General features: G+C 43.2%; 1 protein-coding gene across 1 annotated transcript in view; it reads right to left on the bottom strand.

Moving 5' to 3' along the window:
- The window catches only part of SMARCAD1 (SNF2 related chromatin remodeling ATPase with DExD box 1), a 108,728-nt gene that overhangs the window by 53,670 nt on the left and 30,299 nt on the right, over positions 1–24,759 (bottom strand). Inside the window, exons 6-8 of the mRNA XM_073638184.1 lie at positions 16,464–16,564; positions 13,162–13,260; positions 1,540–1,624 (exon numbers count right to left, since the gene is read on the bottom strand). Of these exons, the coding sequence (XP_073494285.1) occupies positions 1,540–1,624; positions 13,162–13,260; positions 16,464–16,564 (285 nt within the window). The remainder of the gene's footprint in view (positions 1–1,539; positions 1,625–13,161; positions 13,261–16,463; positions 16,565–24,759) is intronic.

Below are 24,759 nucleotides of genomic sequence, written 5' to 3'. Positions count from 1 at the left end.
GAAAAATTCATATTTCACTTTGCATGCTCTCCTGATTTTGGCTTCAAAATACTGATGCGAAATACTGATTAAGTTTGTAATTTCTGAAGACTCCTTTATTTCTCTCGCTCTTACAGGAATCTCAATTGGTTTCAACAAAAGAGACTAAATAAAAAATGCTGCCTATAATTCTAAAATAACATAGGTCCAAATACACTGACTTTTGGAAATCCCCATCATCGTCACATCCCCAAATAAGTCCCTCAATAGTTCAAAGCATGTGTAGGTAGGTCAGGCTTAAGCCAGTGAATAGCAAAATGATTAAGTAGATTATTTCAGCATTTTGGGCAAATTTAAGATAGTGTTTTTTGTTTTAGAACTTTTAAAAACTAACAATTAACTATAATGAAAACTTGCATGAGTCCAATCAATTCCACTTAGAGTTGGAATGAATAGTGTGCGTCAGTGCACGTCAGTGCACAGCCGTAAGCTCACTTTATCAGCCGCCAAATCCTGAAAATATCCTAGGCAGGTACCTTATGATGCCACCAAGTGAGAGGAACTATATGGCACTAAACTCAATACAACTGCAGAGATGCAAATGCTTTTTAAAGCAAGCCTCCAGAATGGATCTCTGGTATCACCAATATTGGAGAGTCCTTCCCCCCTTTATTAATTCGATATAAAGTAACAAGGCATTTGGTGTAGGGTATTCATTCTGTGGAATACACCCGTTAAAATAACAAATTACATATGTCCTTAAAAAGGGTTATCTGGGACTACTTTATTTTTTTTTATATGGGCTTAGGAAATTCCAGGCAGGTAGTTAGTAACTACCTGCCCTATGCCAATCTCTGCCATCTAAGAGCGATCACAAACTGGCCCTGCCAGGAATTCTGCCGCTTCCGGGGATGTCACGTCGACAAAGCAGCTGTTTCTATTCCACTGTGAAACAGCAGAATCGCCGGCAAAAGTGGTCTGTGATCGCTCTGAGCCGGCAGGTAGTTAGTAACAACCAGCTTGTCAGTTCTTAGCCACATATGAAAAAAAAAAAAAAATAGTCCCAGATGACCTCTTTAAAGACAACAGTCACAGGTTATGTATATTTAATGTTCATATTAATGTTGTAGTTTTCGCTGCTAAGTCAGTACAACAGATATTACTGGTACCTATAATAGTGACTGTAAGATTTCAATGTAGTTTCTTTTTTGGGACAACTGTGAAGAGTGTGAACAGACGAAAGTGGGAGTAGTGTCAAGTGTTCGCGCCCAAGTGCTCTTCAAACGCACCTGCTTTTGCTGGACATATCTGAAAGGATTCCTCAGGTGGGTGAAATATACACTGGATCACAGTAAGTGGAAGCAAATAATGGTGAAGAAGAATGGATGCAATGTAATGATTTGATTGTGTGGTCAACAGGTTTTAAAACACAAGGATTTCTGAATCATCCTCATGACTTCGCTCTCTCCCAACCAGACCTTGTTTCCTGAATTTTCTCAGTGCTAAAGTCTGAACACTTATGACTTGAGCTTTATATGACTTTTCTTTGACTTCTGTTACCTTGTTCATCTTCTGCAAACAACTTTAGTGCCTCAAGTGCTTCATGAAAAGACCAGTCATGCTCCTGAAGTACTTCTCTAAGCTCCTGTCAAAATAAAAAAACATTGCATAATCATATAAAGCACTTAGCCAATTAGTTACAGATCAGGAAAAGACAATTCTCGTTAAGCCCATCAGCTCTCTCATTAAAGGGAATCTGTCAGTAACATCAACCGCCCACCACCCCAAACTACAGTATGTATTGGTATGCAGGTCTTTGAAATGTAAATCCAACTACACCTTTATATCTTCTAACAGCTGCTTCACTCCTGAGTGAATAGTCTTTTAATTGATATGCAAAGGAGGCATTAAGAGCTCTAGGTATGAAATAGCACTTAAGGAGTCACTGCCTCCAGAGGTTGGTTCCCCATCCAGCACCAGTCTCTTTAGCTCCATTGCTAACTGTATGATTTCCTTGCCTCATGCCGGGCACCATCCTCTGGAGGCATTAAAGTGCTGTCACGCTCAGAGCACTTAATGCCTCATTTTATAGTAATAAACAGTTTCTAGGGATGGGCGAGCATGCTCGGATATGGAGCTATACAAGCATGCTCAAGTTCGGATAGAGGAGTCAAACGCTCGGGTAGCCGCAGCCACATGTATTATGGCGGATACACAGCTGCTAAACATCCAGAGAATGCCAGTGAATGGAGCAACAGATTGGATAAAAATGTAAATCCATCAAAAACTATATATATTTTCTAAGATCTTCATGCACATATATGCGGTTCAGGGTGGTGGTGAAGGGCGGTTTGACCTAACTGACAGATTCCGCAATAAACTTTCCTACATTCACGATCTCTTCATCACTAACAAGCTTTCCTTCCTCGGCATCACTGAAACCTGGCTCACCCCCTCCGACACAGCCTCTCCTGCTGCACTTTCGTATGGCGGATTCCACCTCTCCCATACCCCCCCGCCCCACCGGCAAGCACGGTGGAGGAATAGGTTTCCCCCTCTCAGAAAAGTGCTCCTTCACCCATATCCCACTGCCGCTCGCAATTACTCTCCCCTCTTTTGAAGTGCACTGCGTGCGCATCTACTCCCCCTCCAACCTCCAACTGGCTGTCATCTACCGCCCCCCAGGATCAACCACCACTTTCTTTGACCACTTCACCACCTGGCTACTTCATTTCCTCTCCGTTGACATCCCCACTATCCTCATGGGCGACTTTAACATCCCCATTGACACTTCTCTCTCAGCTGCCTCTAAGCTTCTATCCCTCACTTCCTCCTTTGGTCTTATTCAGTGGTCTTCCACACCCACCCACAAAGATGGCCACACACTGGACCTCATCTTCACTCGCCTCTGTTCCCTATCTAACCTCTCTAACTCACCTCTCCCTCTCTCTGACCACAACCTACTCACATTCTCTTCTCTCTCCTCCCCGGGGCAACAATCCCCACTCCACAAACTTGCATACCCTCGTAGAAATCTCAAACACCTTGACCTACACTCTCTCTCTGAATCCCTCCTCCCTCTTACAGACATTAGTTCCTTACATGATGCAGATGCTGCTGCCACTTTATACAACACCACAACAGCTGCAGCTCTCGATTCGGTCACCCCCCCTCACACATACCAAGGCTCACACAATCAACAGACAACCCTGGCACACCAGCCTAACTAAAGAACTGCGACGGGCCTCCAGGGTTGCTGAAAGTAGATGGAAAAGGTCCCACTCCCATGAGCACTTTATCGCATTCAAACAGTCCCTCACTACCTTCAAGTCCACACTCACTGCAGCAAAACAAACATACTTTGAATCTCTCATATCCTCCCTGTCTCACAACCCTAAACAACTATTCAACACCTTCAATTCTCTCCTCCGTCCCCCAGTGCCTCCTCCCTCTCCTCTTATTTCAGCCGAAGACTTTGCCTCATTCTTCAAGCAGAAGATTGACACCATCAGACAAAGTTTTTGCCTAAAGCCCCCACAGCTCCCCCCCACACCTACTCAACCCTCCTCCTCCAAAACCACATTCTCCACCATTTCTGAAGATCAACTTTCCTCCTTACTCTCCAAATCACACCTCACCACCTGTAAACTTGACCCAATCCCGTCCCACCTCATCTCAAACCTTACCACTATCTTCATCCCAGCCCTAGCCCACCTCTTCAACCTGTCACTAACAACTGGTGTCATCCCCTCATGCTTCAAACATGCTTCAATCACACCCATCCTCAAAAAGCCCTCCCTTGACCCATCCTCCGTGTCTAGCTATCGCCCCATATCACTTCTCCCCTATGCCTCAAAACTACTGGAACAACACGTCCATTCTGAACTGTCCTCCCACCTCTCCTCCTGCTCCCTCTTTGACCGCCTACAATCTGGTTTCCGACCGCACCATTCTACTGAAACTGCACTGACTAAAGTCACAAACGACCTACTAACCGCCAAATCTAAGCGACACTACTCTGTCCTCCTCCTCCTAGACGTGTCATCTGCCTTTGACACAGTGGACCATTCCCTCTTACTCCAGACTCTCTCATCTCTCGGCATCACAGACTTGGCCCTATCCTGGATCTCCTCATACCTAACAGACCGGACATTCAGTGTCTCCCACTCACAGACCACCTCCTCATCTTGCCCCCTATCTGTCGGTGTCCCCCAAGGTTCAGTTCTAGGACCCCTGCTCTTCTCCATCTACACCTTAGGCCTGGGACAGCTCATACAGTCTCATGGCTTTCATTATCACCTCTATGCTGATGACACACAGATCTACCTCTCTGGACCCGATATCTCCTCCATACTAACCAAAATCCCACAATGTCTGTCCGCCATTTCATCCTTCTTCTCTGCTAGATTTCTAAAACTTATCATGGACAAAACAGAATTCATCATCTTTCCGCCATCTCATTCAACCCTCCCAACTGACCTATCTATCAACGTTAATGGCTGCCCACTCTCCCCAGTCCCTCAAGCTCGCTGCCTTGGGGTAACCCTGGACTCGGAAGTCTCCTTCAAACCACATATCCAAGCCCTTTCCACTTCCTGCCGACTCCAACTCAAAAATATCTCCCGGATCCACACATTCCTAAACCATGAATCTGCAAAAACACTAGTGCACGCCCTCATCATCTCCCTCCTTGACTACTGCAACCTCCTGCTCTGTGGCCTTCCCTCTAACACTCTCGCACCCCTCCAATCTATCCTAAACTCTGCTGCTCGACTAATCAACCTGTCCCCCCGCTATTCCCCGGCCTCTCCTCTCTGTCAATCTCTTCACTGGCTCCCCATTGCTCAGAGACTCCAGTTCAAAACCCTAACCATGACATACAAAGCCATTCACAACCTATCTCCTCCATATATCTCCTACCTAGTCTCCTGTTACATACCTGCACGCAACCTCCGATCCTCACAAGATCTCCTGCTCTATTCCCCTCTCATCTCCTCCTCCCACAACAGTATACAAGATTTCTCCCGTGCTTCCTCCCTACTCTGGAACTCTCTACCCCAACGTATCAGACTCTCGCCTACCGTGGAAACCTTCAAAAGGAACCTGAAGACCCACCTCTTCCGACAAGCCTACAACCTGCAGTAACCACAGCTCCACCATACCGTTGCACGACCAGCTCTACCCTCACCTACTGTATCCTCACCCATCCCTCGTAGATTGTGAGCCCTCGCGGGCAGGGTCCTCGCTCCTCCTGTACCAGTCGCTGTCACATTGTGTTCAAGATTATTGTTATTGTAATTGTTCTTGTATTATACCCCTTTTTCACATGTAAAGCGCCATGGAATAAATGGCGCTATAATAATAAATAATAATAATAATAATTCCCTTTAATAGACCAAGTTTATAGAAAGTGATATTTTGCCAGTATAGATTGAGGATGCAAATGTTTGGTGTTAGTGGTTTTTGGCATTTTCAGATGTTGTGGATTATCGACAAGTTGACAATTTACTGTTCAGTAAGCGTGGATAGGCTTCTCAATACCCCATTCTTATGTAGGATTTTGTATGCAATTTTCAAGGCATGCAGTGGATTTGATATCTGCAGCACACCCATTAGGTTATGGAATTGCAGCAGTTTTTTTGTGTGAAACCCACAGCAAAATCCTCCTGTAAGGCTATGTGCCCACGTTGCATTTATGAAGCAGAAAATTTCTGCTGCATAAATGCAAGTCCTCTCCCGGAAAAACGCATGCGGAATTCCGCACGCGTTTATCGCGCATTTTTCACGCGTTTATCACGCGTTTTCCACATGCGGAATTGCCTTGCGTTCTTTATGCATTGGACTAAGGCAATTCCGCTTGCGGAAACGCAAAATTAAATGACATGCTGCGGATTTTTGAACGCGGCATAAACGCTGCGGAAAAATCCGCAACATGTGCATAGAACTTGCGGAATCCCATTGGGGACCATGGGGTGCGGATATACATGCGTTTTTCAAGCGTTTACGCTGCGGAAATTCCGCAGCATATACGCTTGAAAAATGCTACGTGGGCACACAGCCTAACAGATTTTGTCTGAGAACTCTTTGCAGAATTTTAGCAATATTCATAAACTAAACTAATCACCTCTAAGCCCAACCTTGGTCTACACAGACCATTTCTCCTATCCCTACAATTGTCAATTTCTGATTACTCAAAGAGAAGTGATCGTCAGAAAAAGACCTACTGTTTTAAACCAGATTTGTGTTAAATGTATTTTTTTAAAACAACGTAGGCATTTGTTGTTTTTTTCTTTACATCACAATTCGTATTAAAGACTAACCATCTTAATTTTAATTTCATAAATCAATAGTACATAAGAAAATAAGGAACTCTGTGATATATCTTATCAGGGAGATCTGCTTGTGATGCATTGCTGAGCAGGCTGTCAGTCAGTACCAGGGGCGCGGTTACAGCCACCATTCACTATGTACTGCGCGGTGACTGAAGCCGCACAAGCCTCTATGGCTGAGATTCCGAGGCTGCCACGAGAAAAGGCAGGCTTTCAGTGCAGCGGCTGGGCAGCTTTGGAAAGCTATGAACCAGCAGATTAATCCCAGGTTAATAGCGTTTTGGGAAGTGACAAGATCCTTTAAAAATTGAAATCTGGCAATTCTCATGTTGGCCACTAGGCTTTTTTTTATTTTATTTTTTTATTTTTTTTAAGACTAATTTCCAGTTTTAGGAAATCTACATGTACATAGCAACAATGGTCAGACCACGACCCTCTCTTTTGTATAGAAGTGTCTCATGATAGATCTTGTATTATCAGTTGTGTATAGAGGTGTTACCTGTCATTGTAATTCTCCTCTGTTAAGGAGGTTTGCTAATGATTATTCTTGAAGGGTGGAAGTAGGAGTCTAAAGAAGCCCCAGTGGCCAAGGTGTTCATCAGTTTCCCCAATGGTGATACAGTAATACGTGGTTAATAATTATTCAGCGCTCTATGAAATGACATCCCAGTGATCAAGTCAAAGTGTTAATTCATAGCAGCCAATCTGAGGAGGCAGAGCTGCAAGGGGAGGGGAGAGCAGCAGCCTGAACCAATGATAAAGCAGAAGGTTGTCTCAGACTACCTTGTATGAACATACACATATACAGTGGGGGAATTAAGGATTTGATCCCTTGCTGTTTTTGTAAGTTTGCCCACTGACAAAGACATGAACAGTCTATAATTTTAAGGGTAGGTTCATTTTAACATTGAGAGTTAGAAGGTCAAAAAAAAAAAAAAAAAAGAAAATCACATTGTATAAATTAGATACATTTATTTGCATTTTGCAGTGAGAAATAAGTATTTGATCCCCTACAAACCATTATGAGTTCTGGCTTCTACAGACCAGTCAGACACTCCTAATCTTAAAGACAGCTGTCTTACATAGTCACCTGTATAAAAGACTACTGTCCGCAGACTCAGTCAGACTGACCTCTACAACATGGGCAAGACCAAAAAGCTTTCTAAGGATGTCAGGGACAAGATCATAGACCTGCACAAAGCTGGAATAGGCTACAAAACCATAAGTAAGACTCTGGGTGAGAAGGAGACAACTGTTGGTGCAATAGTAAGAAAATGGAAGAAATACAAAATGACTGTCAATCGATATCGATCTGGGGCACCATGCAAAATCTCACCTCATGGGGTATCCTTGATCATGAAGAAGGTGAGAGATCAGCCTAAAACTACATGGTGGGAACTTGTTAATGATCTCCAGGCAGCTGGGACCCTAGTCACCAAGAAAACAATTGGTAACACATTACACCTTAAAGGTTTAAAATCCTGCAGTGCCCGCAAGGTCCACCTGCTCAAGGAGGCACATGTGCAGGCCCGTCTGAAGTACGCCAATGAACACCTGGATGATTCTGTGAGTTATTAGGAGAAGATGCTGTGGTCAGATGAGACAAAAATTGAGCTCTTTGGCATTAACTCAACTCGCCGTGTTTGGAGGAAGAAGGATGAGTACAACCCTAAGAACATCGTCCCAACCGTGAAGCATGGTGGGGGAAACATTATACTTTGGGGGTGCTTTTCTGCAAAGGGGAAATGACGACTGCACCGTACTGAAGGGAAGTTGGATGGGGTCATGTATCATGAGATTTTGGCCTCAGTAAGAGCATTGAAGATGGGTCGTGGCTGGGTCTTCCAGCAAGACAATGACCCAAAACATACAGTCAAGGCATCAAAAAGAAGCACAGTAAGGTCATGGAGCGGCCTAGCCAGTATCTAGACCTTAATCCCATAGAAAACTTACGGAGGAAGTTGAAGCTCCGAGTTGCCAAGCGACAGCCTCAAAATCTTAATGATTTAGAGATGATCTGCAAAGTGGAGTGGACCAAAATTCCTCCCGACATGTGTGCAAACCTCATCAACTACAAAAACGTCTGACTACTGTGCTTGCCAACAAGGGTTTTGTCACCAAGTATTTAGTGTTTGCCAGGGGGATCAAATACTTATTTCTCACTGCAAAATGCAAATAAATGTATCTAATTTATACAATGTGATTTTCTTGATTTTTTTTTGGATATTCTATCTCTTAATGTTAAAATTAACCTACCCTTAAAATTATAGACTGTTCACGTCTTTGTCAGTGAGCAAACTTACAAAAACAGCAAGAGATAAAATAATTATTTCCCCCACTGTACACACACGTGATTTTTATTCCCTATGCAGTGGCATTCAGTAAAGAAAATCATACAGCCACAGATTGATAATGCTGTTTGGAAAAACGGGTATGGACCCCAAAAATCTAGTAAAAAGGGTGAAGAAAAAAAAATTGTAGTATTTATTTGAAGGAAGGGGGGGCCTTAAGTTACTACAGATTTTTTTTTTTAAACAGTGTTAGGGGTCATAATTTTGTGACACTAATATACTTAGACAAAGTATTACCCGTTCTCCTACATTTGTTAGTGCAGCCTTCCTCACAGACTGGACAGCTCTCCCATTCTCAATATGGCTGCTGTAGGAGGGTGTCGATCAGCATGTGTCCAATTTTCTCATTAATAAGGGGACATAGGACCTTGGGATGTTCCAAAGCAGTCCCAATGGCTAAAACAATAGGTGACCAAGTGAACCACCTAGCAGACAGTGATCTGCAGCACTTAACACCTCAACCTAAGATAGTCCTGATGCCTGATCCCCTAGGTGGACCAAACCACCCTCATGGAATGAACAATAATATGAAAAGATGGATATTTAAACGTCAGCCTCATATGTTTCTAAAACAGCAGACCTGATCCTTTGGAAATGGTCATCTTGGAGGTGATAGGTGCTTTCATGGCCAATCTGTGATCACAAAAGAAGAAATCAGAAAGCTGGAAGACTACTATGACAAAAAGGAAGGCCAAATGACTCCGACCAGATCCAGAGAGTGAAGAGAACGAATAGAAGATGGGCAAAAGGAGGGGAAAACAATATCCTCTATGTGGAAAGCAGAGATGACCTGCAGCAGAAAGAATGGCACAGCGAGTAAGATGGGGAGATGCTGCTAAGGTGCTTAGGCATAATCCTGAAGCAGATAGAACAAGGTTGAGGTCGTAAGGTTCCACCAAATGTGTGTAAGGAGGGGCACAATGAGTCCCTCTGGGGGAAGGTTTTAAACTCATTAACGAAAAGGGAAAGGGCAGAAACATGTCTCTGCAGGGGAGGCTGAGGTCTGTGTCCAGACTGGACTGAGAAAAGCAAATAGTTCTTGGAATGGATAAAACCAGGTGATGAAAATCCCTCTGCTCAAACGAGCAAAAACAGGACAATCAAGTACTGTAATAAACGTTGTCAGATTTAGGCTTGCGATCCAGGTTCAGAGTCAGGGAGACCTTTGGATCTCAGAATCTAGGTTTCAACAAACTTGCTCTTAAAACACAGCTGAGGTTAAAAGTGGGGTGAAAAGGACCTTGTGAAAGAAGGCCGTGGCAAGGAGGAAGGGGCCATGGAGTGTCTGCAACCAAATGGATAAAATCACAGTCCTCTGTCTTGATCTGGTTGAAAACATGGAGCAGAAGGGAAAGAGAGAAATCAGATAAAACTTGCCCAAGAATTGACTAGAGTCTACTGCAAAGGCACTCGGTTCTCAGTACCTGGCAAAATAGGTTATGACCTTTTGATTGAGATGGGATGCAAAGATGACTACATTGAAGGTGCTTAAGAATGAATGCATAGTTTGCTGAATACTTTGGGTGGAAAGCCTACTTTCCCTGATCCAGGATTTGCTGACTGAAAATGTCCGTGGCACAGCTTTCCACCCCACTAATTTGTGTACTTGTTAAGTGCAGGAAAGTGAAGTTCTACTCAGTGAAGAATCCTGGAGGTGTCCCTCACTGTCAAGGGGCTTTTGCTGATGGTTCAGATTTCCCACTGCAGTTTAGTTTTCGTTCTTCACTCATAGAAAGGAAAGACAGTTGGAAAGATCAAAAAAAATCTCAGTTTCAGAAGTTTTATTTGGAGGCCAGATACCTACAGAGAGCATGAGCAAAGTGTTGGTTGAACACCACTCACCAGACAAAGACTGGCAATAGTATACCATTAGAAATGGTAAAGGAAGGAAAGTATCTACTGCAAATGAGACACGTCAGCTCGAAGAACGCAGACCCAACCCACCCAGGTGTCGAAGACCATACACAGAAATTCCAGGTGCTAGCATGATGTTAGACATGACTTCAGTCAGTTGATGATTCAACCATAATAATCCAAGGAATTTAAGGCGATTTAAAGAGTAGACAAGGCTATCTTCTTGTCTTGGTGCCTTACCCAAAAAATCATCCAGATAAAAGAAGATTGCCACCCTATGGCATAAAGAGCAATAACCTTGGTGAAAACCATGTGAGCTGTTGCAAGTCAAAACGACAAAAAAGGATTGAAGTAAAAAAAGCGAAGTGAAGAGATTGTTGGTGGGACATGGCAGTGGGGATGTGAAACCAGTTGTGTTTTTCTACAGAAGAAAAGGATTTTCCTAGCTCCAGTGACATGATTATAGATAACAGTAACTCAATGTGAAATCTTCAGATCCGCTATAAGTCCAGAATAGGCAGACCAAGCTGTTCATTATGGAAACTGTCAGTAGGTAAGTATTATACCTGGAACTGTTCAGTTTATGGTCACAAGGTCGAGTCTTCTGAGGGGATGAAGGAAAAAAACCTGCCTGGGGGCTGGAAGGAGAATTCGTTCTAACACAGAATTGCAGAGCCTTGAAAAAGTATTCATGCCCCATGAACTTTTCCACTTTTTTATGTTACACCCACAAACTTAAATGTATTTTATATGATATACCAATACTAAGTAGCAGGTATTTGTGAAGTATAAAAGGAAATGATACATGGTTTGCTACATGGATTTTAAAAATATAGACTGAAAATTGTGACGTGCATTTGTATTCAGCCACCTGTAGTCTAATACTTTGCAGGACCACCTTTTGCAGCAATTACTGCTGCAAATATTTGGGGGTATGTCTCTATCAACTTTGCACATCTAGAGGGTGAAATGTTTATCCATGCTTCTTTGCAAAATATCTTTAGCTCACCGAGATTGAATGGAGAGCGTCCGTGAACAGCAATTTTCAAGTCTTGCCACAGATTCTCAATGGGATTTAAGTCTGGACTTTGACTGGGCCATTCAAAACACATGAATACACTTTGGTGTCTACCTTGGTGTCTGCTATGTCAATTTAATTTCTGCACATAGAAAACCAATGTTTAAAGTCTATTATTGGAACTTTTTTTTATATTTAGCAATATCAGATCTGGACATTATGCTTAATGTTCTATACTGTTAGTTATTCTTGTTCTGCATATCCTATATAAAGTTAAATGTTTGAATAAAATAAAAAAAAATCCAGATAAGTGGATACAGTGTCTGGTAAAAGCTAGAACTGATTTTCCAAAGCCATAAAACCGTAAGTGACAATAATGGCAGAAAGGTGGCTGGACCTGCCGATTGGAGGTTTTTGAGATGCAGGATGACCAGAAGGCGAGCAGAGGAAAATAGGGACTCTCCCACAATGAAAAGAGCTGATTGACAACAGAAACCCTGATCTCTGACCGACCAAGGATGGGGGTCAGAAGAGAGAGCAGGGATGATAATTATGTCATTGTGCATAGTGTGTCCTGCCTTGGGTGAAAGAAAAGGTGTGGGACATACATGCTACCCCCCCAAAAAAAAAAAACTTGCAGAAGATCTGATACAGCTCGGGTGTGTTTTCTACAGAAACCAAGCTAAAGCGGAGCTGCTTGTTGTCCTAGGAGAGAGTATAGCCCATCAGGAGAAGCCAACAATTTAAGTTTTTAGTGTCAAGCCTCCTAGTGGCAGGGCGTATGCCCACAGGGCCTTTACAGGCATTACTATTAAGAAGAAATCAGCTTTCCTACGTACAGTGTTTTCAACTGGAGGAGAATGATGGACAGGGATGGTCACCTGCTCTTTGTTACTCAGAATAATTGCTGATGGAGGCGCATAACAGTCTGTGAGGAAGACAGAACAATTCAGCTGCTGGATTCTGTTTCACAATCGTGCGGTCATGGGCCGGCCGAGGGTGCGCAGTGTGTGGGCTCACAATAAAGTTCAGACGCTAGTTTAAATGTAGGATAATGCCATTTGATGTCCAGACAGCTGTCTACTTACTTACTCATTTCAGAATTGCTATCTCAGTCATTTACTTAATGCAAACTATTACATTGAAACCGGTGCCATATCCAAAGTCCCTATGTTACAGAGCAGGAGAAGCTTTTGATTCCTTATAGAGCCGTTCACTAGACCAAGACTGAGGTGAGAAGGGATTTAAATAAGATACAAATTAATCTAAATCTTCCAAAAAAAACTTTTATGGAATGGCTATATCTATGTAATAAAGCAACAGCATATCTGTAATCAGCAGGTTTCCGACTACCAGTGTCCCTTACGATATAGCATTCCTTTCACAGTTTTGCCTATATAGTAACACTTGCAGCCAGCAGCTGGGCAAGGAACTGCAGGCGGCCGCATGCTCTAAAATGGGCCCAAGCTGCATTTTCTTGCACAATGGGTGTCTAGGGCAGACAGTTTGTTAAAGCAAATGGAAAAGAAATACAAAACAAAATACATGTATTTTCTCGAGTCCAAAAAGAAGAGTATAACAGTGTGAAAAAATACATATATACAAACACTGTGCAGTTACACTCACTCACCTCCTTATCCAAATCTGGGAAATGTTTCTGCAACTTTCTTACACTGGCTTCTTGCTTTTCAAATTCATCATCAGAATCAGAACTGTCATCTACAGCAAACTGCAAGGATAAAGGGAACACAAGTCATTTCTATACCCCAAAGGTAGCACAAATCCTGAACTCCAGACATTATCTATACAGAGAGTTATCACCTGCAGTCCTATGTAACACAGATAACCCAGTGATAACTCTCTGCATAGATAGAACTGCAGATGACATCTACTACACTATCTAACACTAGATAGAAGAGAAAACTCCAAGAACAAATAATGTAGATGTTACCTGGAGTCCTATGTAACACCCCATATAACAAAGCGATAACAGAGTGCAGATAATGTACTGGATCTTAACTACAATCCAGGTAACACAGTGATAACTGAGTTAAGATAAAGTAGATGAAACGTGCAGTCCCATGTAGGACCACAGTTAACAGTGATAATATACAACAAAACCAAAGTGCAGAGAAATGTGCAACATGTTGGAAAAAAGTGCATTGCTTGGAAACTGCTGTCTACATAATTTTACATAGTGTTGGGAAACATCATGAAGGCAATAAAAGTATCCTCAGTCAGACTACATCCCCACCTGTATGCGGAAATTATATAGGACTTCTGTTTTTTGAGTCAAACAGGAATAATGTCTAAATTATGGGGGAGACTGGGTTTCGTCATCGGTCAGCTTTACGGTACAGAACCTTATTTTTTCTATGGCTCTCTTTCCAAATATGTGAACATAGCGGGACTCACATGCACCCCAATTAATGGGGTCTTTCTGCTTCAATTTGTAGCAGTTATGCAATGAATCCATTTTGAACATTTATTCAGTTTTTGTATCTAAAAATGGAACAGACAAACGGCATGTCAGTGTGCAGGTCTGATGTAACCCTAGGCCGGGGTCAGACGACCACATTTTATGGTCCTTGTATGACTCGCTATCTCCAGACAGACTGTTGCTCTCCTCACCTGGACTCCACAGCTTCATATGTGAATACAAGGCTGCAGAGTTCGTTCGGGTCATGATATCTGCGGGTGGTCTGTAGTTTCTCCCAACTCTCTCCCCAGTACTGTTTAACCCCCCTCCTCAGTAGTCTCTCCCCAGTACTGTTTAACCCCCCTCCTCAGTAGTCTCTCCCCAGTACTGTTTAACCCCCCTCCTCAGTAGTCTCTCCCCAGTACTGTTTAACCCCCCTCCTCAGTAGTCTCTCCCCAGTACTGTTTAACCCCCCTCCTCAGTAGTTTCTCCCCTCTCTCCCCAGTACTGTTTAACCCCCCCTCCTCAGTAGTCTCTCCCCAGTACTGTTTAACCCCCCTCCTCAGTAGTTTCTCCCCTCTCCCCAGTACTGTTTAACCCCCCTCCTTAGTAGTTTCCCCATCTCTCCCCCAGTGCTGTTTAACCTCCCTCCTCAGTAGTTTCTCCCCTCTCCCCAGTACTGTTTAACCCCCCTCCTCAGTAGTTTCTCCCCAGTACTGTTTAACCCCCATCCTCAGCAATTTCCCCATCTCTCCCCCAGTGCTGTTTAACCTCCCTCCTCAGTTTCTCCCCTGTCCCCTAGTACTGTTTAACCCCCCTCCTCAGTAGTTTCTCCCCTGTCCCCTAGTACTGTTTAACCCCCTCCTCAGTGGTTTCTCCCCAGTACTGTTTAACCCCCCTCCTCAGTAATTTCCCCATCTCTCCCCCAGTGCTGTTTAACCTCCCTCCTCAGTAGTTTCTCCCCTGTCCCCTAGTAGTTTAACCCCCCTCCTCAGTAGTTTCTCCCCCCTCCTCAGTAGTTTCTCCCCTGTCCCCTAGTACTGTTTAACCCCCCTCCTCAGTAGTTTCTCCCCTCTCCCCAGTACTGTTTAACCCCCCTCCCCAGTAATTTCCCCATCTCTCCCCCAGTGCTGTTTAACCTCCCTCCTCAGTTTCTCCCCTGTCCCCTAGTACTGTTTAACCCCCCTCCTCAGTAGTTTCTCCCCTGTCCCCTAGTACTGTTTAACCCCCCTCCTCAGTAGTTTCTCCCCGTCCCCTAGTACTGTTTAACCCCCCTCCTCAGTAGTTTCTCCCCAGTACTGTTTAACCCCCCTCCTCAGTAATTTCCCCATCTCTCCCCCAGTGCTGTTTAACCTCCCCCTCCTCAGTAGTTTCTCCCCTCTCCCCCAATACTGTTTAACCCCCCTCCTCAGTAGTTTTTCCTCTCTCTCTCACCAGTACCATTTAACCCCCTCCCCAGTACCATTTAACCACCCTCCTCCTCAGTAATTTCCCCCCTCAGCTGTCTCGTTCTCCCTACATACCTCGCCCACCTCTTCCTTTTCTCCCTTGTTCACAAAGCATGCGCTCTGCAGACGGAGAAATGTCTCGTGACTGGCGCCAAAGAGAAGGACTAGGGGGGGCGCTTCATAATTAATCACAGACACACATCATGCAGGGCTATGCTAGGTACATCCTGCAAGTGTGTGTAGCTGTATACACAAATAAAGTTTATTTAAAAAAAAAAGTGAACTAAGATTCAAGAGATTTGGGGAAGTGCACTTCTGATCCAGGGCCCAGACCCAAATCAAAATGCCTAGCAAAGCCCCTGGTTGATGGCAAAGATTAAAAAAACTAATAGACTATTGATTGTGGAAACAAATGGCTATAATAAAATAAATTTCATGTCTAAGAGCTGAATATGTTGAATAGCAGGAGACCAGTTGGTTATTACATGAATGAATCTGTTCTAGATTACAAATTGTATTACAAATACTTTAGTACTGTCTACATTTTATAACTAACTACACTATTCTAGGAATACCCAAAATTGGAATTCTGAAGAAAAAACGGAATTTGTTATTTTTGTATCAGATCATTCTAATTTATCACCCTTCAAGATGTGGGCTGCATACTATAGTGCAACAATATAAAATATTGGAAACTTCCAAAGCTGCAGTATTTTTTAGTGGGACTTTGCAGATCCGTCACTAGTTTTTACTTTGGATTTCATCCTCTTGAATGTAAAGCAAAGGGGTTAAGTTCAGGGTGAATTGGCAGAAAAATCTGATACACAAGTGGATTTTGCTGTGGAATTGCTTCGAACTCTTGCAGCGAAATCCATAGGTAATGCCCTCCACAAAATGTGGACTTTGTCCAAGACACCAACTCCGTGTTACTGATGTGGGGGACACCATTGTTGTCTTTTAATTATTTTGCAATTTTTTCTCATTTGTTTCATTATAACTATGCTACGCATCTCTAGAATTGGTCTGATTAGGCAGAACAATGTAATGTGACTGACCACTACTTACTGAGTCAGATTTTGTTTTCTTCGCAACTTGGATTTCACTCTTATCTTGCCCTTTAGCCATTCCTTTGGGACTGTCTTCCAGTTTCCTTTTCAGAGATGCAGCTTAAACAATAAAAATATTAGGAATAATAACAAAATCATCCTAGTTCTTAAAAAATGATGATATAATCATGATGCACACTGAAGGGAATATGTCAGCAGGCTTTTGTTTTGTAATCTGAGAGCACCATAATGTAGGAGCAGAGACCCGGATTCCAGGGTTGTGTCACTTACTGGGCTGTGTTTTGCTGTTTCAATACAATCAGTGTTTTATCAGCAGGAAATAATCACTACAGGACAACTGGCGTCATGCCTGCTAATCCAACCACACCCAAGCTCTGTCACTGCAGAATGTAAACAGAAAGCAATAAAAAACTAAGCTCTGCTAGACCTGCAGCACAGAAAACTGACCATCATAACTGCTATACCCAGTAAACTAAGTGACACATCGCTGAAATCAGGGTCTTTGTCCACCATTCATGCTGAGGTCGGATTACAAAGCAAAAACCTGGCGACAGAGTATCTTTAACATGACTACAAAATACATTCAAAAGACAATGCCTATAGCTAATCATCTACATTAACCGTCTGACTGGCAGTGAGGCATTTTAGCAGTCCAGGGAATGACTGGTGTTTAGTTACCAGCTCTAACCTGTAATGCATGTACTTGACAAATTGAAAATGCCCACGTATTAGTAGACAGCAGTCACAAGATGTGGGGTGGGGTGGGGTGGGGTGGGGGGTATAGAAAAAAAATCATTTTTCACTGTCCACTGACTTGTAGTTTACCTATAACAAATATTCAGGTCAAACTGACAAGTCACAGCCAGAATTAGTAGCTATCACTAAATACTGTAATAGTCATATTAGACTATGGTATGTATGTATATGAGGGTAGTTATAGCCTATTCAAAAAATCAACACCTGCGACATAGAAATGTTTAAAATATCCATTTTAAGGGGTAGTGCCAAGGGGCTCATTTGTTGCAGACATTTCTGTGACTCTCACATCTATATAAAAAGCATTTACAGAAATGCATGTGCTTGCTACCAAACCCAGGAAAAGCAGATGGAGCAGATTGTCCTGTTATAATACCATTCAGTCTGGATATACTGCAACGTTACCAACTACTGCATGCAAGACCTGGAGACCCAAATTGTTGCAGATTTTGTTGGCAGCATTTCAAAAGTAATTAAGAGGGCTATTTAAGTACAGTGACATTAGTGGGCAATTTTTCCACAAGTATATATGTTGGGGATATTTCTAAATGTGCCCCCTCTATTTGGAAGGATGTGATGTAGTTGCATTAAAGCAACACAGTATATTGAAGGGAATCTGTCACCAGGTTTTTGCTACCTCATCTGGAGAACAGCATGATGTACGAGCAGAGACTACCATTCCGGAGATCACTTATTGCACTGCTTGCTGCAGTTTTGCTGAAATCACTGTTTTCTCTACTGAAAACAGTGCCTACACCAATCACTGACAGCTTTCTGTAACTGTGCATAGGCAGAAATCTGGAGTGGGCATGGTTATACAGAGCTCATGAATATGAAGGACTACAGGGAAGTGATTTTATAAAACTACAGCCAGCAGCCCAGTAAGTGACACATCGCTGCAATCAGGATCTCTACCCCTACATTATGCCGCTTTCAGATTATGTGGCAAAAACCTGGTGACAGATTCCTTTTAAATTACATTGTAGAAAAAAAAAAGTCTACTATGCTCTCCTATATAGTTGAAAAAATGTTTGCTAATGCATCCTGATGGTCTACTTTGAGTGAATTCCTACAATATACACGCAGGAAGCTTTTTTTTTCCACAGAGGACTGATAACAGTGTACACAGAGCCAAACTATTTTAGCTTTTCAAGCCAAAAAATACTAGTTACTTGAGGACCAGAAGAAAAAAAAAAAGCAGAAACTGTACCAAAAAAAATCAGACATAGCAGACCATGAACATGAGACATGTCAAATCAACTCTCGTCTGAGGGATTTTTCATGTGACAAGATAATGATGCAGATGGGAGAAAATGCTGAGCTTTTTTATTTTTATGATCTGAAGGGTAAATTCCTGCATTGCTTTGATCATCAACTGAACTTTAGGACATACCTGGGGCACAAACGTGCAAGAGCTAACAAACAAAACATATTAGTTTGTTGAGGTCTAATCACAGAATAGCAGACAGTAAAAAAATGGTGGTCCAAAAAAAATAAAATAAAAATAAGGTAAAACACGTGCGCCATGTGGAATGTTTATGTGAGAAGCCTTCAGCTAGTTTCAGCACATTAGATATAAATTTGTGCTAATGTAACATGTTTTATGCCACTAAGGTGGCTGTATAGCGGTTATGATGCAAATGATCCAATAGCAGATGTTAAACAAGGTCTCTCGCCTTTCAGAACTGAAGTGCCTGAAGAGAAATCCCTCGCTATTTCACATGAACATGCCTTCTCCTGTTTAAACCTTTTAAATGTGGGCAACAGCTGTGAGATGGAATGGCAGACAGCCCCACAGGTTTGTGTGTGGAGACTCGCTCTTTGGCATGAAGCACTGGGAGTAACATTTATAGGAATCAGGTACAGATCAAGTAAGATCAAATATCTGGAGTCAATATTTGGCACATTAGTGGCATCTGGAAGTTAAAGGATTAAGTGTATATTCACAGAGACATGCATCATTATTACTCAAGCACACGCGGTTTTTGCCCAATTGATGTTTTTTACATGTAATCTTGAATCGCAAGCATTCTTGTCAAAGGGAAATTTGCACTACAAGAGTCAGACTGACATCAAAAAGGCAAGAGGCATAAATATAAAGGGGCCTAAACACCATTTCTGGTTTTAGTTACAGTTTGTGAATAGGATTTCATAAAATACATTATTTTGTAACATTTGTCGGCTGACATAAAAAGGTGCCATGTGTGCACAGAGCCCCAAGAATATTACAGCATACCAAGCAAATAACGGGAGGTTGTCAATTTTTCCAGCTCACTGTTTCATGAAGAAAATAACCTTATAATACGGGGCTGCACCGAGCGGCATGCAACAGTACACACAGCTGTGCTAGATGCGGAAGACATTACAGACTGTATTCCTGAAGAAGGGGGTGGTAATATCCGCAAAACATAAATCAGTCTTTATTTATTTGGGTTTTTCACTGTTAATACAAATACTTCAGGTTAAGATTTTGACTCCACTCTAAGGCGGTGTTCACCCTAAGCATTTTAGCGGCATTTTTTTCTGCACAGAATTGGGCCAAAAATGCTAGGGAATCCTTGTGCCAGCTAACTAAAGGAGAATCCTGAAGTGCTGTGCACTGGATCAGGAATTTTCCAGTAAGGACTTGCAGTGCCTTTAAATCCGCAGCATGTTAATTCTTTGTGTGTTTTTGTCGCATTTTTCATCCATTGACTTCAATTGAGTAAGTCAAATGCGCAGCAAAAACGCAGGTATAAAAGTGTTTGCGGATTTTTGCTGCGTATTTGACTGACTCAATAGAAGTCAATGGGTCAAAAACGCAGCAAAAACACACAAAGAATTGAACGCGGGTCACAGGCGTCCGCTGATGAGAGACCAATCCTGTCAGATGGCGCCTGTTCTAACAGTCAAAAAAAAAGTTAATAAAAATGAAAAAACACACATCACATTATACTCACCTACATCAAATCCAAGATGCCCTTGTCCCCTGTAAAAAAATAATAAACCACCATATACTCCCCTATCCGCCGTAATCCAGGTAAAATCCTCAGTGTCCCACAGCGATATGGATGCGCCATTTCTGGGGCGGCTGAGAGCTGCTTTTTTTTTTTTTTTTCAGCCTTGGAGGGGGCCAATATCCATGGCCCATTCCCTGGCTATTTATATCAGTTAGATTTTACAGGGGGAACCTATGTCAATTTTTTTCTGGGGTCCCCCTGTAATCTAGCCAGTAATGGCTAACCAAACAGCCGTGAGCTGTTATCAAGAGCCAGGGAACATGTTGGCCTAATGGCCCTTTCCTAAGCTAAAAATTAAGTGATGAGCTAATGAGCCCGGTTAAGGGGTTAACCGAGCAAGCTCAGGTGCTTACTGAGTATCTTCGGCGTGCTCGAAAACTATGTTCAAATCACCGCGGCTGAATGTCTTGCAGCTCTTAGGCAATCCCTGCATGTGTCGCGGCTGTCTAAGAGCCGCAAGACATGCAGCCGCAGCGACTCGAACATAGATTTCAAGCACTCCGAAGATACTCAGTAAGCACCCGTTAACCCCTTAACCGAGGACGTTCGCTCAACACTACTAAAAATACCAGCCCCCAGTTGCCCCAGAATTGACACTTCATATTTGAAATGCCAATTCTGGCACTTAGCCCAGGTTCTTCCTGATGCCCTGGTGCAGTTGCATAGGGGTAATGGGAAGTAAAGAGTAAAATAAACACACACACACGGAGAATAAAACACTTTAATGAAATACAACAGATATTCTTTAATAATTTAAATTAATCCAATATACTCACCCCAGGTTCGACGGTAATCCAAAGCGATGTTCCACGTTTCTTTCAAATATCTTTATTTAGCTCCAAAAAGCATTCATTGCTGTACAAAAATGCATCAAAAAACGCAAAGAAAAAGCCTTAGTTACTTACCGGTAACGGGATTTTTCGGAGCCCATGACAGCACCACGTGAGAGAGAGGATCCGCCCATCAAGGACAGGAAACCTACAGTTTAAAAAGGGCGGCCCTCTCTTTCCGCCTCAGTTTAGTTAACAGAGCATGAGAGTACCGCCAAGGTTAGTTATAACAAAACATAATCACATTAAGTACATTACTTTTCATCAATTTCCCACAAGGGTGCACAAAAAAATCAAATCTACAGGAGTGCACAACACCAGTGAAGGGAGGGAATATACGGGTGCTGTCATGGGCTCCGAAAAATCCCGTTACCGGTAAGTAACTAAGGCTTTATTCAGTCGTCCATGACAGCACCACGTGAGAGAATTACAGAGACAAAGGAAATTAGGGAGGGACCACAGCTTGAAGCACCCTTCTCCCGAAAGTGAGATCTGCAGAGCCACCCAGATCCAACCTATAGTGCCTATAGAAAGTAGAGGGAGAAGACCAAGTGGCAGCCTTACAAATCTCCTCAATGGAAAGCCCTGTCTTCTCCGCCCAGGAGGTTGACACCGCTCTGGTAGAATGCGCCCTCAATCCCTCCGGTATCTCTTTATCCCCTGAGGAGTATGCGAGGGAAATGGCCTCCTTGATCCATCTAGCGATTGTAGCCTTTGAGGCCTTACAACCCTTCCTAGTCCCCTGATAGCAAATAAATAGGGACTTATCCTTTCTAAAGCCATGTGATACTTCTAAGTACCTTAGTACGCACCTCCTAACGTCTAAAGTGTGAAGTCTCTCCTCTTTTTGATTTTTGGGCGGAAAGCAAAAAGTTGGGAGAACTATTTCCTGGGTTCTATGGAATCGAGTGGCCACTTTAGGAAGAAAGGCTGGATCAGGTTTTAATATAATCCTATCGTCCAGAATTTGCGTGAATGGAGGGCATATTGAAAGGGCCTGTAGGTCACTGACTCTCCTGGCTGAAGTTAGGGCTACTAACAGGACCGTCTTTAGGAAAATAATTTTGGGGGAGACTAAATCTAGTGGCTCAAAAGGAGGACTGGTCAAGGCATCTAAGATATAATTCAAATCCCAGGGAGACATCTTTGCTTTGGTAATGGGTCTACACCTAAAGGAAGCTTTTATAAAACGGCCTATCCAATAGTTATCTGCAATATTGGAAGAAAATAAAGCTCCCAAAGCAGACACCTGTACTTTCAAGGTACTGGTAGTGAGACCTAATTCTAAGCCTCGCTGCAGAAATTCCAGAATTTTCCCAATAGGGGGCCCCTCCTCCACCTTAACTTCTGCAAAGGACAGAAACTTCCTCCAGGTCCTGGCATAAATACGGGTGGTAACAGGTTTTCTGCTAGCCAGGAGAGTATTCACTACATTTGCAGGGATTCCTTTGTTGGTCAATAACACCCTCTCAAATTCCACGCCGTCAAATGTAGACTCGGGGTTGGAGGATGGGAAAGTGGCCCTTGAGTGAGGAGGTCCGGAATCTCCGGAAGAACCCAGGGATCTGATATGGACATCTTCCGGAGACAAGGGAACCACGGTCTTTTGGGCCAAAAGGGACATACGAGTATCACTCTGGCCCGGTCTGCCCTGATCTTTTTTTATCACCGCTGGGAGCAGGATCATGGGAGGGAAGGCATATGCCAGAGGAAACCTGCAGGGAACCATAAAGGCGTCCACTGCCAGGGGTCCTTCTCTGGGGTCTAAGGAACAAAAATTTTCCACTTTCCGATTGGCTCTTGTTGCGAATAAGTCCACAGACGGAAGGCCCCACATCTCTACGATTCTGGAGAATATTTGTGTATTTAGGGACCACTCTCCTTCTTTTACAGAAGTACGGCTGAGGAAATCCGCTGTGATGTTTTCCTTGCCTTTTAGATGAGTAGCCGAAAAAGAGAGACAGTGATCTTCGTCTTTCAGCAGAAGTGCGTTCGCTACCCTCATCAAGTTTCTTGAGCGGGTTCCCCCTTGGTGGTTTATGTAAGCTACCGTGACTTGATTGTCCGAGAGTACACGGACATGCTGGTCCTGAAAATATATAAGGAACTCGTTGAACGCATGCTGCACCGCCAGAAGGTCCTTAACATTTGATGACAACTGTTGCTCACTGCTTGACCAGGTTCCCTGCACTAATTTCCCTTCAAAGTGAGCTCCCCAACCTGTAGCACTTGCATCAGTGGACAAGACTGCAGTTGGACTACATTCCCAGGGAACCCCTTTAGCAAGATTGTCTTGTCGTAACCACCAACGAAGGGACCATATGGCACGAGGACCTAGCGTAAACTTACGGTCTAGATGCCCCTCTAAAGCTGCGTTATTGTACAACACATCCCACTGAAAGGCTCTTGAATGCAATTGTGACCAACGAACCGCAGGAAAAGTGGAGGTGAAGGTTCCCAACAGTGACATGGCCTTACGGAGTGACATAAAAGGTTTACGTATACATTGTTCTACCAACTCCCGGATTCTATCAATTTTCTCTTCTGGAAGACAACATAGCTGTTTCCTGGAATCTAATATGACCCCCAGATATTGTTGTACCTTGAGTGGAGATAGTCTAGATTTTTCTAAATTTAGAAACCACCCCAAACTCTTTAAGACCGACATGGTCTCCTACAGGTGGGTCTCGCATTGAACCAACGAATTCCCCACTATCAGGAGATCATCCAGGTAAGGGATAATTAGAATGTCCCTTTCTCTTATATGGGCCATAACTTCCGCCATTACTTTAGTAAAAACCCGTGGGGCTATAGCTAAACCGAAGGGGAGTGCAGTGTATTGGAAGTGTTTAACCACCCCGTCTATTTTAATGGCCAGCCTCAAGTATTTCCGGTAATCACTATGAATTGGGATATGGTAATACGCATCTTTGAGATCGAGCACTACCATATAGCAGTGGGGAAAAAGTAACTTTATTACGGATTTTAAAGACTCCATTTTAAAGGTGTGTATTTTAAGGAAATTATTCAGGGATTTCAGATTTATAATTGTCCTGAAACTTCCATCCGGTTTCGGAATCAAGAAGAGCGGGGAGTAGAAACCAAGACCCTTTTCAGCTTCCGGAACCTCAATCAGGACGTGCTTTCTTATTAGGGTTTGTACTTCCGAAACGAGGGCAGCCTGGCGTTCTGGGGAAGAACTGGAGGGAACAACCATGAACCTTTTGTGAGGCAATGCTTTAAATAGAAACTTAAGACCATACTTAATCAGGCTCAAAATCCAATTACTATGAGAAATCTGTTCCCAAGCTGGGACAAAAAAAATGACAATCTCCCTCCGACCTGGGCTGATTGTGTATCCCCTGTCTTCTGCTCATTTTTTGGAGACGGACCAAAGAGTAGACCTCTACCTTTTCGACCTCTTTCATCAGACTTGTCTTGCTCCCTGAAATATCTCTTCCGGAAAAATTTCCTATTCCGGAAGAGGAGGGTAGAGGTACTGATGGAAACCCCTTCTTAGGGTCCCCTGCTTTCTCCAATAAGTCGTCCATGGTCTGACCAAAGAGGTATTCCCCTTCACACGGGACTGGACTTAGTCTGTAAATCCCCTGGCCAGCTTTTAATCCACAAGGCTCGCTGAGCCGCATTTGACAGCGCTGCTGACTTTGCTGCCAACCTCACCGAGTCCACAGATGCATCAGCATCCTTC

The sequence above is a fragment of the Phyllobates terribilis genome, unplaced genomic scaffold, assembly GCF_046119375.1.
Source record: "Phyllobates terribilis strain yellow unplaced genomic scaffold, ASM4611937v1 Scaffold_1__5_contigs__length_1240528914, whole genome shotgun sequence".
Classification (NCBI taxonomy): domain Eukaryota; kingdom Metazoa; phylum Chordata; class Amphibia; order Anura; family Dendrobatidae; genus Phyllobates; species Phyllobates terribilis.
This window is presented reverse-complemented; position numbering and strand designations above follow the sequence as displayed.